The following is a 17,625-nucleotide window of genomic DNA, read 5'->3' on the forward strand; positions in this document are numbered from 1 at the left end:
AGCTTGCCTTTGAGTCCTGGCTTTATTTGGATAGTATGTGAGGTATACATACTTTCATTATTAACTGAACTTACTATTTTGATAATTCAATTTCTACTTTTTTGCTATAGAACACAATTTTTCAAAATGTGCAAAGCCCTGAAGACTCAAGGAGGTGTGTGTGATGAGCACTGGATGTTATACGTAACTAATGAATCATTGAACACTACATCAAAAACTAATGATACAGTGGCTAACTGAACATAATAATTTTTAAAAAGCCACATAACACGGCCAGCTCCCAATGCGGACAGCTATATCTTATGAACTGGTATAGACAGCTAGGGGGCAGCGTCATGGGCCTTCAAAAAACACAGAAGCCCAGCAGGTGATGCACTGAGACTATTTGGGATGGCAATGCCTGCCTCAGAATTTAAACTCCCTTAAATAGACCTTAGAATAAAATCAAGGTCTTCTGTGAACCAGCCCCTACCAGACTTTCCTTTTCCCATTCTCCAGACCCACTGACCATTCTGCTCCTCAAACTCACTTCATTGTGGCCCCAGGGGCTTTGCATTTACTATTCTTTCCTTTTTTTATCCCTACTTTCTTTTGTAATAGCTTTATTTGAAATATAATCCACATACCATAAAATTTACCCTTTTATAATTTATAATTCAGTAATTTTTAATATATTCACAGAATTATACCACCATCAATCACTGCGGTCAATTTTGGAAGTTTTCATCATCCCCAAAAGAAACCCTGTACCCATTAGTGACCTATCTCCCCCAGCCCCCATTCCCAGCCCTAGGCAATCACTAATCTACTTTCTCACTCTATGGATGTCCCTATTCTGGAAATTTCATATAAATGGAATACAACATGTGGCTTTTTGTGACTGGCTTCTTTCATTTAGCATGATATTTTCAAGTTTCATCCATGTGGTAGCATATATCAATACTTAATTTTTATGGCTGAATAATATTCCATTGTATGGATAGATCATATTTTATTCATCCATTCATTGGACATTTGGGTTATTTCCACTTTCCGGCTATTATGGAAAATGCCGTTGTTGAACATTTGTATAGACACATATTTTCATTTCTCTTTGTTATATACCCAGGAGTGGAATTGCTGGGCCATATGGTAACGCCATATTTAACTTTTTTGAAGAGCTGCCAAACAGCTATTCCAAAGTGGCTGCACCATTTTACCAAGAACTCTCTTTTCTTCACATCCTCATCAATACTTAGTTTTTGTCCACCTTTTTTATTGTAGCCATTCTAGTAGATGTGAAATGGTGGGTATCTCATTAACATTTTGATTTGCATTTCCCTAAAGATTGATGACGTCGCTCATCCTTTCAGTGCTTATTGACCCCTCACATATATCCTTGAAGAAATGTCTACTTAAATCCTTTACCCTTTAAAAAAAATTAGTTATCTTTTTATTGAGTTAGAGAATTCTTTATATATTCTGGAAACAAATCCCTTATCAAATACATGATTTGCAAATATTTTCTCACATTCTGTGGGTTGTCTTTTCACTTTCTTAATGGTATTGTTTGCGTCATAAAAGCTTTCAATTTTGATGAAATACTATTCATCTATCTGTTTTTCTCATTGCTTGTGCTTTTAGTGTCATATCTAAGAAACCATGGACTAACCCAAAGTATTGAAGATTTGTTCCTATGTTTTCTTCTAACAGTTTGATAGCATTAGCTCTACATTTTGGCCTATGGTCTGTTTTGAGTTAATTTTTGTGTATTGTGTGAGGTTAAAGTTATTCCAACTTTACTCTTTTGCATCCAGTCATCCCAGACCATTTGTTGAAATTACTGTGCTTTTTGTCTGGAAATGTCTTCACCAAAATCTTTGCATGGATGACTTCATTTTGACATTTGCATGTCTCATATTAATTACTACTTTATCGTAGAGGCCTTCCTTGACCCTCTACCCAATGTTCCAGTCCTGTGTCATTCTTTGTATGTGCCTATCTCATGTCCTCTTAGCAGTTTTGCTATCTGGAATCATTCATTTAGTTACTTGAATGTTATTTGTCTCTCCACCTAGAATGTAAGTGCCATAAGAACGGGAACTGTGTCTACTTGTTCTCCATTCTAATGTTTGGCACATAATAGGCACTCAATGACTACTTATTGAGTAAGTGCCTATTATTGCTCCTATTGGTGTTTGATCCAGTGACATGTCCTCTCTGCATTCTTGTTAATCAGCTACTGACCATGTCCCTAATTTGGGTTCCACACCTGGTTTCTCTCTTCCTTCCTTTCTTTCTTTCTTTCTTTCTTTCTTTCTTTCTTTCTTTCTTTCTTTCAAGATTTTATTTATTGATTTGTCAGAGAGAGAGTGAGTGAGCACAAGCAGGGGGAGGGGTAAAGGGAGAGGGAGAAGCAGGCTCCTCACTGAGCAAGGAGCCCGATGCGGGACTTGATCCAAGAACTGAGCTGAAGGCAGACACTTAACCAACTGAGCCACCCAGACATCTCCAGACCTGATTTTTCTACTGACTTCATTCAACTTGCTGACTCTGTGAGCTCCTTCTTGGTATGGTCCAGTCCCAATTTACATAGCCCACATAGATCATGAAATCAGCTCCTTCATATTAAAACTCAAGTGTAATTTCCCCATATTTTTTCTAGCAGAAGGAATCTTGAAGTTCTGGCTTCCTTCTGCTAGGCAACTGTTTGCCCATCTATCCCAAGCCCCAAACCGGGGATAGAGAGTTCTGGGCCCGGCCAAGGGCCTAAGCTGCAAACAGTCTTTACTGAGGCCGGGAGCAGGGAGCCTGGTTTAATGGTTGGAGCAGGGAGTTTGGGGATGGGCAATGTGGCTATTGACACAATGCATGAGAGCCACTGACCTCAATCTGAGAGCCTGGACCACAGGTTCAGAAGCTGCTCTTATTCATTGACTATGCAGGCCCACGCAGGCCCAGTCTTGCCTATTGGTTTGTAGCTGGTAGCTATTAACTTACTCACGGAAGATAGAATTGCTCAGTTTCCCTCTCCTGAGGAAGCTAGGGGAATTTAATAGGCTGGAGGTGAGCTCTAATGATACTAATTATCTTCAACTTTACTGAGGGAAAAGAAGCCAATAACACTGTTCACCAGCCTTGTTCCTTACAGACAAAAGAGTACCAATGATTGTTTGGTACTTTAACAGGCCCCTGGTATAGATGGAAGGGCACTGGGTCTGCAGTCAGCCCACCCCGAGTTCAGTTGTTGACTCTGTCACTTGCTAGCATGTTGCTTTCCCCCTTTTCCCTCACTGAAGATAAACAAAATCTTCCTTTTCTGCCTCACTCGGTTGTTACAAACACCAAAGGGCACAGCATGTAAACATGCTGTCTAACCTGCAGTGCTCTGCCATGCTTCTCCTTCAGTTTCCTGCCTCTGGACAGCACCTCTCTGCCTTCCCTGAGATGAACTGGCCCCACCCATGCCCTCCTCCAGCTGTGGATGCAGTCTGCTTCTGACTTATTTCTGGCACTTTTCCTGATGCTGGCTTAGTTGCTAGGCCCCTCTGAGTATTGCCCTGAAGACTCTGTTTTAGGTGATGATAATGTACAGTTTGAATATCACATCCCCCAGGCAAAACTTGTTTTCCTTTCCCCCAAATCAGGGAATTCTGTTATGTCTGAATGCTCCTCCTAACGGCCTTTCCCAGGCCCACAACAATTTAGTCCCCAGGTTACTTGGGCTTGGCAGGATGCCTCAATTGCAGGCACCCACCCAATTCCTATTACTTAGTGGTACCCTCTTTTCTCTCCTTTATACTCCAAACTATTCACTTTTCAATCCAGTTATCAAGGGTCTGCCATGTGCTGACATGGTCTTAGGTCTCTGCTTGCACACTGTCTCTTCTAGGTAGTGCAGCATTCTACCAATGACAGTGCACTTATGACCTCTGTTGTATAGGTGAGGAGGCTGATGTTCGGCAAGTGAAGTCACTTACTCCCCGTGTGTGGAAGAGCCTGGTAGATTTTCCAACCAATCTTTCTTTGTGTGGTTCCAAATGTTCTACATCTGTATTTATGCAGATAATAGACCTAGAATCTCTCATTTATGGTAGATGATAGATCTTGGACTGAAACCGTTTCTCCTGGGCCAAAGTCCACCACCCTCTGCTGCCATGAGCCTCTGGTGATACCTTGTGCCCATCTATGAAACCCACCTTCTCTCTGAGTTAGAACCACCTTACATGGCTCTTTATTACTCTTTTTATTTTGGATGCATTAGCCCTGTCTGGACCATTAGACTTTGACCTTTCTGGGGTAAAAAAATCAAGGTCCATGCTCCACTATGTCCCATCTAGAATCTAACACAGGGCCTACCCAATACAGTGTCTTATGCAACCCATGCCCTGATTTTACCTTCCAGGGAGAGACCTGTGGACCCGCAGTTTGCGCAGCAGCATGTCAGAAATATTGGGCATGACATCCAAGCCACTCTTTGGCTCTTCTTCCTCAATAGCTGAGGAGAGTTCAGAAGGGAGCCCTGAAAAAAACCAAAGTGCCTAACTTATAAAATGTCTGAAATTATAGTAGCACTGTTGGCACCTTGCTTCGGTTTATAAGAACCTAATTATATGCCAGGGGCTTTATAATTGTTATTTTATCTTCGCAATGATCCAGTGAGCTAGAACTTAATCGTCTCATTTTACGGGTAGGTAAGTAAAGACTCAGCAAGGTTAATAACTTAAAGTCATAAAACTAGTTACTGGCACAGTCAGACTTTCAAACCAATTTGCTTTAAATTCTAGTTCTTCCCATTGCTCCCCATAGTACCAAGCAGGCTCTTGTGTCTGGGGTTCAAAGTTGGTTTCTGGCAACTGAAAGCTATAATATTTGGAAAAGTCCCCTCTCTTTGGCAGGCTTCTCAGGAGACCTGTTGCCCAATTACTCTTCCTCAAGTGATTTCAATGGTTCAATCACCAGTGTCCTACATAGAAATCTGGTTCCATATTCCCATAGATAGAAATAGAAACAGGGTTTTTCCAGGGTAAAGCTAAGGTCATTAGATCTTTTACAGATCTCAGAAATAGATGCCTCCTAGCCAAAAGAACCAATGAACAGCCTTTTATTATCTCATAAAACTATCCTGGGTCTGTGCTCTGAAAGCAGAAAGAACAAACCAAGTTTTCTCTTTCCTATAAATCTTTCTCCTGTTTGAAGACAGCTTTGCACCTCTCTAAAGCTTCCCTTCTCCAAGCTTTACCCTTGTTTTTCCAACTGCTCATTGTTATCCACTATGGCCCATGCCTTCTAGATATCATCCCCTACCTGCACACATTCTGGTTGTTGCTGTCCCAGATATGCTCTAACAAGCGCTTAACTCAGGAAGACATGGGCAAATGTCCCTGGCATTGACATTTGTTATTCATGCAGCATAGACACACTGTACCTTACTATGGGCTTATTGTACGTTTAGGATGAAAAGCCTCAAATCTCTTTTACTTGAGCCAAAGCAGGTGTCTTCATCCCATACAATGGTTACTTTCCACTTGCATGCAGGACTTATAGTTATCCATGTTCTACCATCTCTCATGGGCAGGTTTCCAACCGGCTCAGTCATTTTCCAGAATTGTAGGCCAGGCCAGAGGTCAGGACTAGAGGCATACTTGTGGTAGCCATCTAAGTGCAGCTAAGATTGGGAGTAATGTGAATTAGGAGTTTCTCCAAAGGAAACCATGCAGAGAAAAGATGAGTTATAGTTTGGCTCAAGGTAGAGAATATTTAAATATTTTGTGCTTTCCAATAACAGAACAGTGTTCAGGAGTTTGTCGGTACTCAAGCTATCCCAGCAATGTCTGGAGGGCCATCTGTTGGAAATGGGGTAGTCAGCGATCCTTCCTTGGATATAAGATTGAACTAGATGTTCTCTTAGCTACCTGTCATCTTTTGGATTCTGTCCTGGCACTTACTGCTCTCTGACATTTCCATGTGACAGATGATAAACCTTGTGGTGCCTCTGGCCTTGCGATACCTTTATGGTGTCCACACTGTACCCAGAAGAGAGATAATTAAACAGTGGACTCCTGAGAAATCTATATGATTGATTGAACCATACAAGAACTAATAATCAAGTGAAAGCCATACCAGGGGCTTTTGCCTAGAGAAGTTGCCTAGGTTGAGCCTCCCTTGCCCCACCAAAAAAAAAAAAAAAAACTAGGTAGGCCTTCTAGCCCTGATAGGATGGTTGTCTGAAGGATGATCCTAGAACTTGTTGATCCTAGAACCAGCCACCCTCCTCCTGAACTCAACAATTACAAAAAATTTTAAACCAACCATAAATATACCAGCAACCCTCAAATGTAAGAAAAGGCAATCATCTTTAAAAATAATGGCCAGAGAAAGACAGAACTTCCTAGGAATAAATGTAGAGCTCCCACCCTTGACAGCCCTTTCTTCTTCCCTCAAAGAATCATTACTGACAGGAAGATATTAAGAGGAAGAATTCTGGCAAGAGTGTAATACCACAGAATGAGAAGGGAAGTAGACTGAGGGGGTGAGCAGGCAGCCTCCAGAGGAGATTCAGAAAGTTTCTTCAGAAAGGAAGGATCTCCATGCCACTACAATACTCCAACAAGAGAAAAAAACTGCCTGTGCTGCTATTTGCTTTTCTTACTGAGTAGGAGGGGAGAGGAAAGGCAGAATGATTGCACAGCATTCTACCAGAGCTGATTATCTCAAACAATATGGAGGGATTTACCAGAAAGTAAGACAAAAGAAAAAATAAAACAAGCCCATCCAATGAAGTGTGGGCAGGAGACACATGGAAAGCCCCAGTTGAAGCTGCCCTCTACCCCTGACCACCACTTTTGAAAAATAGCATAGTGGCCGAACTCCTTGTATTTTGTCTATTTTTTCCTTCCTCTCTCTGGCAGGAGAGTGAGAGTGGCTGCTGGGAATAGTTGGGCCAAGTCTGGAAAATAAACACCTGGGCTGATTGTCTCTACAATTCTACCCTGAATTGGGAAAATAATCTATAATCCACTACTACTGTCCCAAAAGAAAAAGATATATCCACACTGTGGTGTAATAAACGCACGTGTTGGACTATGAACAAAGTTATAGAGAAAGAGCGGAAACCAATCCCACAAACACCACTACCCACAGCTCCATCTGAACTTCCCCTCTTCCCCACAACCCAAGCAGTAATAAAGCAGACACAAAATACCCAGTCTTCAGCTAAGCACTGCAGGAGGACAGAGATCTCAGAAAAGGTAGGAAGGAGTCAATGAAAATTGACCTTCACAATATATCTAGGTAAAGAGAAAATCCAGGTGAAAATGTACACATGAAGAAGAAATAAAATGAAAACAATGGCATGGTAACTACGTGGCAGCTAAGAAAGACTGAAGTATTTAGAGATTAAATAATGGACCTGTAGTTGAGATATTGGTGAGAAATTTGCAGATCGTGTTGTCTCTGAACTAGTGAACAAAACAAAAGGAGCAACGAACATATTCAAAGACATATGAGAAGAAAACTTTCCTCACTTGAGGGAAAAGCTGAACTTGCAGATTGAAAGAGCATGCCATGTTAAGGAAAAAATTTATCTATCTATCTATCTATCTATCTATCTACACACACATACATGTGTATATCCATAGCCATATATACACATATATATCCATATCCATGTATACATATATGTATAAAGAAGTGCTTCTCCAGCTACCCTCATGGAAAGAGTAAGCCATCTACAGGGAGACGTGGAGGTTGAGGGGTGCTGGAAATCAGCTGGTCTCAGACTTCTCTACAACATTAAATACAGTGTAGTATCTACCAAGTTCTGAGGGAAAGAATGACCCAGAATTTAAAACTATCCAAGCTGTCCTTCAAGAATAAAGGTAACATTTTTAAACATACTAGAATTCAGGAAACAGCACCTCTGAGCCCTTCTAGGAAAACTATTGGATAATAAAAACTAGCTAAACAAGACATAAATCAAAATCATAAACTTGGGAATGGTGAGCCATTGTAAAGGGACTGATGCTGGGCATTAAATCCTTTTACATATAAGTTTAGGGCTAACCAACTATGGAACTTATAGTTACAGAATGAAATGTAAATGTTACAGCCTTGACAGTATAACAAGAATAATTTATCATTTGTATATGTAGAGATGGAAGAATAGGAAGAAATATGAAGGTGGGAAGAAATGCTGTCATTTTCATCTTTTCCCATAGGAAGTCAATAATCCAAATTTGAAACATGTAATCTAAAAAAAAAGTACCTCAATGGCTCCAAACTCTTAATGCATTTAATAATGTATATTTTAAACTTCTAGAATCCTATCCATTTTCTGGAGGAAGAAATTGCCAAAATTTAGCAATTCCTACAACTTCATTCTGCTTTAATTCAAGTTTAATTAAATTTTCATACTTTTTATCTAAAATAAGTACATCTAGCAATCTAGCATAAAAATCTTCTTCCTTCCTCCCTTCCTCCTGTTTTCGTGGGGAAGAGGGCATTTGTTAGAAGCTATATTTACTTTCTTTGTATTTTTCACTATTAGTTGAACATTTTGATAATGTGCAGGAGGTATTTTAACAGTAGAATTATTTTAAACATATCTGCCTGTATTAGCTCATTCCAATGAAAGTATTTGTTTCTGGCAATCTCCAGGACTTAGAAAAATAGCTTCTGGGGCTTCTGATTAAAGATGCTCTGAGACTCAGGATGACCCCCCAAAATGCCAAAGCTACTGGATGGGGATAAACTTTCCTCAGATTGATCTTCTCAAGGAAGCCTTTTCCCTGTCTGAGATCTGAGGGCTCTGAGCTCAGACTGGGGGTGTCTAGAGGGACTGCCCACACCTCTCTCAACCTCCATGTCCAGATATCCAACCACTTTCTAGACATTGTCACTTGGATCAAGATGATGTAAACAATTTCAACAGCCACCATTATCAAACATCAACTTGCATTAGATGTAGTTTTCCATTCATTCCTTACAACAGCCTTGCAAGATAAATATTGCTAAGCTAATTTTCTGCAAACTAGGAAATTTAGGCTCAGCTAAATTAAATAGACTTCCCAGTGTCCCAGCTAATTAGTGGTAGAACCAGGATACAAAACTAGGTCTGTCAGACTGTGGCATCCAAGCTGCTCTCCACGGGCATTAAACACATACATATCCAAACTTGCTGTCTTCCTCCTCAGGTGAGCTCTTCCTCCTGTTCTCCACATCCTCATTAATGACACCATCACCCACCTTGGCCATGTGGACACACACCTGGTGGTCTTTCTGGTCTTCCCCTCTACCCCATCTCCTCACCAAGTCCTGCCAAGCTGACCTCCAAGTAGCTCTCAAACCTGTCCCTTCCATGTCCCTCCCTGTCCATCTCAATCTACAGCTTTAACACCTGTCACCATGCTGTTTCCATACCCTTTTACTGGTCTCCCTGCCTCCAGCTTCTCCCATTTCAGGCCAGCTTTCATAATCTGTCAAAAAGAATTATTCTCAAACTTAGCTTTGATCCTGACGCTTCCCTATCTACAGGTTTCTCTGGCTTTCCAAGGGGTCCTGAATGAAGTTCAAACTCATTAATTCTCCCTCAAAGCTTTCACTCTCCCCGTTCCCCACTTATACCCCACCCTTACTGCCCATCTCTCTAGAACACATGACCCATACTTGGTTCACATGGGATTCCTTCTGTTCCTCGAACACGCCGAGAACTAGAAGATGCCTGTGTGCCTTTGCTTCTGCTGTTCCCTCTGCCTACGATACTTCTTTTCCATAGCTCAAAGCTGCTCCTCTGGAATCCTGCCCTGACTCACTCACCCCTACTGAGCTGGCTGCTTCCTCCTCTGTTGTGCTAGGTATTTTGGGTTGTAAAGTCTTAACACAATGTATTATAGTGATTTGTCTATCCTTGTGTTTCCTTTCCGAGAAGGTGAAGGTGAGCTCATTCATTTATTCAGTATTTATTGAGTGCTTACTATGATTCAGGCAATGGGCTTGGAGCTAGGGATATAATGCTGAGCAAAACAGGTCACTTTCCTCTGGGAGCTGGTTACCTCATGGGACAGAGATTAATTAGAGAAACATTACATTTCATACTGTGGTAGATTTTATAAGACAGAAGGATCTGGAGGTACTGGAAAAGTGTTCCCTAGAAAAGTGACATTTGAGCAGAAATCTAATGACTGAATGAGAGTTCATTAGGCAAAGAGAATGAGAGGAAGAACATTCCTGGTTCTGTGCCTATGCCAAGCCAAGAAGAAGGAGGAATGAGTTGTTGAAGAAAGGCCAAGATACTGAGAGTGAAAAGAGTGGCCCTCAAAGATGTGGGAAAGGGGAGCAGGGTTAATTACACAGGGCCTTGTCCATCCTACTAAGGACTCTAGTGCTCATCTTCAGAGCAGAATGAAGGCCCCTGAAGATGCTAAACCAGAATCGCATTTCAGAGATCCCTCTGGCTGAGAGTGGACTGTGGATTGAGCTGGGTAAGGAGGTCAGGAGTGCTGAGAGATGGGATAGAGGTTGTTGAGGTAGCCGAAGGGACCAGTAATGACAGCCAAGACAAGACCCTCTTCTTTTTTTTTTTATTATTTATAATGATTTTTTATTATATTATGTTAGTCACCATACAGTACATCCCCGGTTTCCGATGTAAGGCTCGATGATTCATTACTTGTGTATAACACCCAGTGCACCATGCAATACGTGCCCTCCTTACTGCCCATCACCAGTCTATCCCATTCCCCCACCCCCCTCCCCTCTGAGGCCCCCAGTTTGTTTCTCATAGAAGACCCTCTTCTTAATGGCAGAGCCTGAGTCTTTTTCACCTCTGCATTCCCAGCATGCAGCCTGGGAACTAGCCCACAGTCAGCCTCACATCTTTGGCTTGAAATGACCTGCAAATGATAAGGACCCAAACATCCTACAAATGATCCGTGAAGAGAACTTGTTGGATTGTTGGAAAGACCAGATGCAGCAGGAAAGAGCCTCCCAATCCTTAGAAACTGAAGGAGAGCCAAAGTTCTTAAGATTCCAGAATGTTCTGATAAGGATCTTCCCCACCTCCCAAAGGAACAGCTAACAATCATCATAAGAGACTCGAGTTTTCCCTATGAGCTCATATACACTGTTGTATTTAGGGCTTGATGGGTATTAAGGAGGGCACGTATTGCAATGAGCACTGGGTGTTATATGCAAATAATGAATCATGGAACACTACATCAAAAACTAATGAAGTACTATATGGTGACTAACAACATAAAAAAAATGAAAATACTAAAATAAAAAAATAAACAAAAAAGAGCTAGCTTCTCTAGCTTTCAGGGAGGTCTCCCAAAGTCTTTCATCCTGGATATGAGAGGCGATGAGGCTCTTTGATTCAGAATGTTCAGAATGTAGGAAAAGGAAGTCCCAACTCTGCAGATATCAATCAAACACATGTGGCTGCTCACCACATCTCCAACACCATTCTACATATACTGTGTAGCACACAGGACAACATCCCACATGTGATAGAGTTCCACAACCTTGATTATAGGAATTAAAATGTATGCCAGGTTTCTGCTGGAATAAAGACCAGTATCACATAAAAACGTATCAGCACAATGAAGTAGGTACTATAGTCCTATTATTATACCCATTATATAGAAGAGCAGATTGAGCCATCTAGAGACTAAAATTTGCCTAAGGCTATGAGGCTAGTAAGTGTTGAAGCTTGAGCTATTAAGCACCCAAAACCTAGAAATGAGAGAAAAAAATGGGAGGGAGGGCACATAATGGATATTTAAATTAGTATAATTTTTATAAGTTAATTTGGCAGTATGTATATGTATTTAACTATAAATGCCTTTTGATCAAGCAGTTCCACTTCTAAGATATTATCCCATGGCAAAACTTATGTATTTATATAAAGATGCATCTAGGAAAATGTATAGAAATACAGAGAAGAAGCTAAGGTCCCCGAACAATTATGTGGAGCAGAGCCACCTGCTAACCTGACAGCTTGCTTTAGAATCATTACTCAAGGCTGAGACATTCTTCTCTACCCTATAGGTTATCATACTTCGGGGCCTCTATGTCATAGCAACTTAGATTTTATCTTAACTAATGCAGGAAAGTTGCAGAATACTTTAAAAGAAATACTTATGGAGAAAATTGGCCTTCCATGACACATCAGACACACCAGACCTAATGGACATATACAGAACATGATACCCAAAGCAACAGAATACATATTCTTCTCAAGTGCACATGGAACTTTCTCTATGATAGATCATATGTTAGGAACAAAACAGGTCTCAATAAATTTAAGAAGACTGAAATTACATCAAGCATCGTTTTCAAGCATAATTGTATGAAACTGGAAATCAATTCCAAGAGAAAAAATATAGTAAAATGTTAATATCTATAGAGTTTACATATATTACCAACAAAAAAATAAACCAACAAAAAACCCTAAGGCCCATATGGACACCTGGGTAAAGAGATGAAAAGCAAATCTACCCACTAAGAAAAAACAGAGTAAATAAATATTTAAAATGTTTAAATTTGACCTTGCTTGCTAGCAAATTAGTTGAAGTAATAACAAAGTGGCATTTATTGTTTATCTGATTCTTACTATATTCTGGCCCTTAAGGAGTGAAAGCAAAGTCCAGTGCTGGTAGTTCTTAGGAGGCAGACCCCTCTGTCTTTGTGGGTAGCAGTCTACACTGGAGGCAATTTGGTAAATGCAAATATTTCTACACTTTGACCCAGTGAATCTCAAGCCTGAGAGTTTGTTCAAGGGAATAACCTGAAGGAAGAAAGAAAAAAACTGAGTACTGAGTTGTTTAGAGCAGGGTGGTTAATCGTAGCAAAAAGAACTGTAAACATCTGAAATACCCAACAGTCCATGCATCAATGCAAAGGTACACCCATTAAATGATAAATAAAAGGACATGTCAAAGCACATGGAGTCAGTTATGAAATAAGCTTAAAAAATAGAAACAAGAAGTTATAGCTACACAAATCAATTGTGAAAAAATTATAAATGCAGGTAAATACTGGAAAGAATAAAAATTGCTTTTTTTTCAGAATTTATGGGTTGTGGGACAAATTTTAAGATAAATCTTTTCCTGGTGTTTTGAAGCTGCTTTAATAAGCACATTAAAAATTAAAAGTAGAAAAGTATATCATATTTTTTCCCAAAGATTTCCTCCAAAGATGGTTAATTTACAAGTTGTTGGAAATTTTACTTCTGGGAATCTTGTTAATGTTGACTAGGTAGGTGTTAACTATATTTCAGATCAGGGCTTCCAACATAGTTGGTGCACCCTGGGCATGCCCATACAACGATCCTTAAGCAGAAGGCTTCGGTGCTGACTGACCACAGGTAGCATGACCCATAGAAGAGGTGAGCCAGGAGATGGGGAGCAGGAGGGAGGCAGGAGATCCAAAGTCTTATTTTCTGAAGATGAGTTTGGCAGGGTGGGTGGGTGGGGAGTTGCAGGACCGGGGAGGAAAGGGCTGGGGTCTGGACTTTGTGGTGACAGCAGATTAGAAAGCAAGAGATGACTCTGATGTCTTGAAAAGAGGAACTGTTCTATTTGAGTGACTTCCTGGGTGTGAGAGGAAAAGGAAGTGTTAAAAGTTGAGGCCTGGGTCACCCTTCCAGGCTTCCTAGGTCCTAACAAGGCTCAGGGAGGGCTGGCAGGGTCCAGAAGGGGGCTGGTTGGAAAGAGACAAGTTTAGAGGTTCTCTGAATGGGCAGGAAACATAATCTGATTCATTCATTTATCTGCAAATATTTACTGAGGGCCTCCTCTGTGTTTGGCCCACACTCACCACCGGGACAAAGGCCCTGACAGAAGTCTAGTGTTTACACGTTCACCTTCTTTTATCTGGTAAAAATGAATCCAGCACTGGCCTGAGGAAAACATCTGCCCTGATGCCACCTACCTTTTTCCTGCTCAGCTGCTTCACTAAGTTCTGGAAGCTTGAGCCCCACTAAGTTCTGATTTCTTATCAGGATGTGCTCCTTTTTAGGAAAAGAAGAAAACAACATTTCAGATGATAACATCAGGAGGAACTTTTCTCTTGGTTCTGTTTATGGCTCTGTGACCACTCAGCCTTATGTGGGAGGTATTAGGGGCAGCCTCAAAGGGGGGTGGACAGTCATGACGTGGTGACATATGAAGGGCACCTGGAAGATTGCTCCTCTCCCAGCCCATAAAAGTGCCTGAAACCCCACCATTAGCACCATATTTCTTGGGTTAAGAATTGTCGTTGGCATGGTCTGCCTTTTAAATAAGCCTGTGAGCCTCAGGGCAAATGAGCTCCAGCCACACTGTGGCTGAGAGCTACACAGCAAACAGAAGCAGAGCCCAGGGCTCCGGAGATAGGATGGTCACCTGGATGTGTATGGAGCTTCTGCTGGAAATGATTTTGTTGAGCTCATGACTGTGCTTTAAGCTGGCTAGAGAATAACTGGCTAGGGCAGTTGAGTATCCACTTCCAGGAGTTGTGACCTCTCCTACCCCCAGTTCCTCAGTGGCCGGTTATGGCACCCCTTGAGTTGTAAAACTGTCCAGACAAATGAAGCCTGAGAATTGCTGCCCCACTATACTGCCTGGGGCCTTAGCAGTCCAAGCCCAGGAGAGATGGGGATGCTGACCACAAGTCAATCAGCACCAGACCAGCACTTCCAACGTCTGACAGATCTCCTGGCCCCTTGTGACTTGTGCTTATGAGGGGATTTTCAGTCTCCCATGTAGCAGGGGCCACTTCAGTGGTTTGCCCCCGGGTAAAGAAGGAAAGGAAGGGGCCAGCAGAGGGTGCTCATGGCCCAAATGGAAGTAACTGGCCAGGGCCTTTTACCTGTTTCCTTAGCAGCTCCCCGGAGCCTCCAATTCAGAGCATCGTGGAAAGTTTCTGAATAGGAACGAAGGTTTCTGAATAGGACACATTGCAATGTGTCCCTGCTAGCACAGAAACCTCCTCACTTGTGCTTGACTGCTATCAGGTACCTCTTTTCCACATTCCGTAGGGGAGCCAGGGGAGCCTTGTCCAGTTCTAGCCATGAGGGTGCCAGCTCCCACCCCAGAGTCCTGGTTGCCTTGGCCTGTGGCCTGGGTTGGCCCTCTGGGGAAATGGGACTGGATAACAATTCCTTGTCCTGTTAATCTCTTCTTACCCTCACACACTATCTCTGTCCCCTACATCACTGGATACTCCCAATCACCCCCTGCATAGGGTGGCAGCCCCATGAGAGACTACTGTGCCTGGTTTGGTGGCCAATGAAAGTCGGGAACATCACAGACACTGGAAGAAATTCACCACGGGAGCAGCCCCTCATGGCCATCATTATACTTGAGGATGGATTTGAGGCCCTTTGTTAGCAGGCATCAGGAAGGAAAGTTCTGGAGCCTGACAAAGGGAAAAGCTATTCCATCCTCGGCATGACAAAGCACTCTATCAAGGGCTTCCTGTTTATGAACTGCCAGCTCTGGCTGGAGGGGAAAACACAGCCCAGTACTGAGGGCCCATGTGCCCCTCCATACACATGCCTTACCTTTAAAGTATGGCTTTGTGTGGCAACTATATCCCACACTGACCTCACCCTAGTAAGTGAGGTAAAAGCACCTGAAACATACTTATGAAGAAGATGCTGCACAGTGGGCCTGATTTATCAGGGTGGGGAAGTTTAGGGACCCACAAGACCCAAGTCCAGGCCACAGCTGCCCTGCCTAGCAGCTCAGCCCAGAGGTTTTCAGCCCAGGGGGGACCTGGAGTGCACACCCTACCCAGCTGGCCCCCAGGAACCTACCTCACGGAGCTTAGACAGTTTTTGCATCCGTACTGGCTGCACCTGTATCTGAAAGTCTTTGAGTCCGGGTGCCTTGGCCAACTTGCTGCCAGCTTTGCCTGAAAAACGCTTCTCTTCCTCTGCCAGAGGCAGCTTGGCAAGCACTTTCTGCAGCCGGGGGCCGGGTTCTTCAGGACCACTGTCCCAGGAGACTCCCCGCTGTAGGGGCGGCCGGGAAGCAGGGGGCCGCAGCTCAGCTTTGGAGCCAAATTTTGACCCTGTTGGCTCTCCAGCTGTACCTTTTCCCTGAGGGCCCAGGGGAGACACCCCTCCAGAGCCCTGGGCTGGACCTCTGGGCAGAGGGTTGCCTTCCCTAGCTGTCTTCAGAAGTGCCTTTCCCAGCTCATTTTCAGCAGGGCCAGGCTGAGGGCTATTTAGGGCCATTTTCCCACCACTGCCTACGCCAGAAGCTGGGCCTTTGGGCGTGGCCTCAGGGCACTGGAGGGGATCGCAGTTTTCCTTTTGTTCAATTGCAGTCTCTTTGGACTTCTCAGTTGTGGGAGAACGAGGAGTCAGCCTGCCCTGAGACACTTTCCTCTGGTCATTCTGCTTCCGGTCAGCTAGCCCTTTGGAGACATTCTGAAAGAGACAAGGTAGAGCTGGGACTCTGGAGGCAGGTTGGAGAGGAAAGAGGTAGGGCCACTTCCACCGTGGGCCTCTGTTCCCACAGACCCTGCTAAGGTGCCTGTGTGTATGTGTGTGCACTGAGTGGAGGAGAAGGGCTTCTCAGTCAAGTCCGAACCAGTAAAGGGGAATCCACAGACAAGTCTGAGGTCTATAAAACAGACAGGACAAGAGGACCTGTCATTCACAATCTTCCAAGAACTTCCCAAGGGCTAGGAGCTGTGGAGGACAGTGGAATAGAGGACAGCTTGGGGGCAGTCACAAATTTTGCCCTTGACTCAGTTGCCCCAGTTTCTGGTCTTGACTCTTCCTGGCAAGGCACTTAACTCTTAGGGACTCAAATTTCTCATCAGATTTATAATCCTCTGAAATTATTACAAATGTAAATGTGTGTTTATGTGTGCATGTTGTATGTATTTTTCTGGGAAGAGAATCCATAGCTTTCAACAATTTCTCAAGAATTACATGATCCAAAAGAGGTTAAGGATCTTTGGATCAGGTGGTTTTTGCAAAGGTGATATCTTACTACTCAAAAGTTCTAAGATTCTGCACTCTTATTTCACTTCCCAAGGGAAACCTGCTTTGTGAGGAGCATTTGTATAGCTATCTTGTGTGAGTGGTGGAATTCTCCCAGAGGACTCTATCTTAGCCCCTGTTCTAGATGAGATTGTATTTCATGCTGCCCTGGACATCACCTTGAACACTTTGCTCTGAGCAGGGTTGGGGCCCTTCTAGGGCTCATCAGCAAAGATGAGATTTTCCAGGCTACCCCCAAGAAGAATCCCAATGAGGAACTGGAACTTTACTGTAATTTTTACTAGAATGACAAAAGCAGCAGTCTTGCCTGACTGTTGCTGGCTCCAGCGGTCCCCCTGGTCTATGGCCAATGGCCTGAGTGAAGGTACAGGGTTATAGGGTTATAGTGAAGGTGATTCCCACTGAATCCTGCCTCCTTACCCCCTCCACTTTAGACTTCCAGTCGTGATAGAACAGAGGAACTTTTAGCTTCCCCAGCCTTGACCCTCTACTCATGTACACCCACTTGAAGGCTGCCCAGGGCTGGCCTAGACTTTTGGAATGTGTCTCCCACACCCAAATCATCCAGATGAGCAGAGCTCACACTCACAGGCTCGCCAAGATGAGGTGAAGAGAGTTCGGCCTCATCCCCCTTCTGCTGGAGAAAG

The 17,625-nt window shown here is 43.0% G+C and overlaps 1 protein-coding gene across 4 annotated transcripts in view; it reads right to left on the reverse strand.

Annotated features, from left to right (window-relative positions):
* IRAG1 (inositol 1,4,5-triphosphate receptor associated 1) overlaps nucleotides 1–17,625 on the reverse strand; it is an 82,767-nt gene that overhangs the window by 42,037 nt on the left and 23,105 nt on the right. For 2 of the 4 annotated variants that reach the window (XM_008683771.2, XM_040630778.1), the window contains 4 exons: nucleotides 17,568–17,615; nucleotides 15,779–16,396; nucleotides 13,912–13,990; nucleotides 4,378–4,501 (listed from right to left, as the gene is read on the reverse strand). In XM_008683771.2, the coding sequence (XP_008681993.2) occupies nucleotides 4,378–4,501; nucleotides 13,912–13,990; nucleotides 15,779–16,396; nucleotides 17,568–17,615 (869 nt within the window). The remainder of the gene's footprint in view (nucleotides 1–4,377; nucleotides 4,502–13,911; nucleotides 13,991–15,778; nucleotides 16,397–17,567; nucleotides 17,616–17,625) is intronic. The other 2 variants (XM_040630780.1, XM_008683772.2) reach the window with 1 other exon arrangement.

This window comes from Ursus maritimus, unplaced genomic scaffold (genome assembly GCF_017311325.1).
Source record: "Ursus maritimus isolate PB19 unplaced genomic scaffold, ASM1731132v1 scaffold_16, whole genome shotgun sequence".
NCBI lineage: Eukaryota > Metazoa > Chordata > Mammalia > Carnivora > Ursidae > Ursus > Ursus maritimus.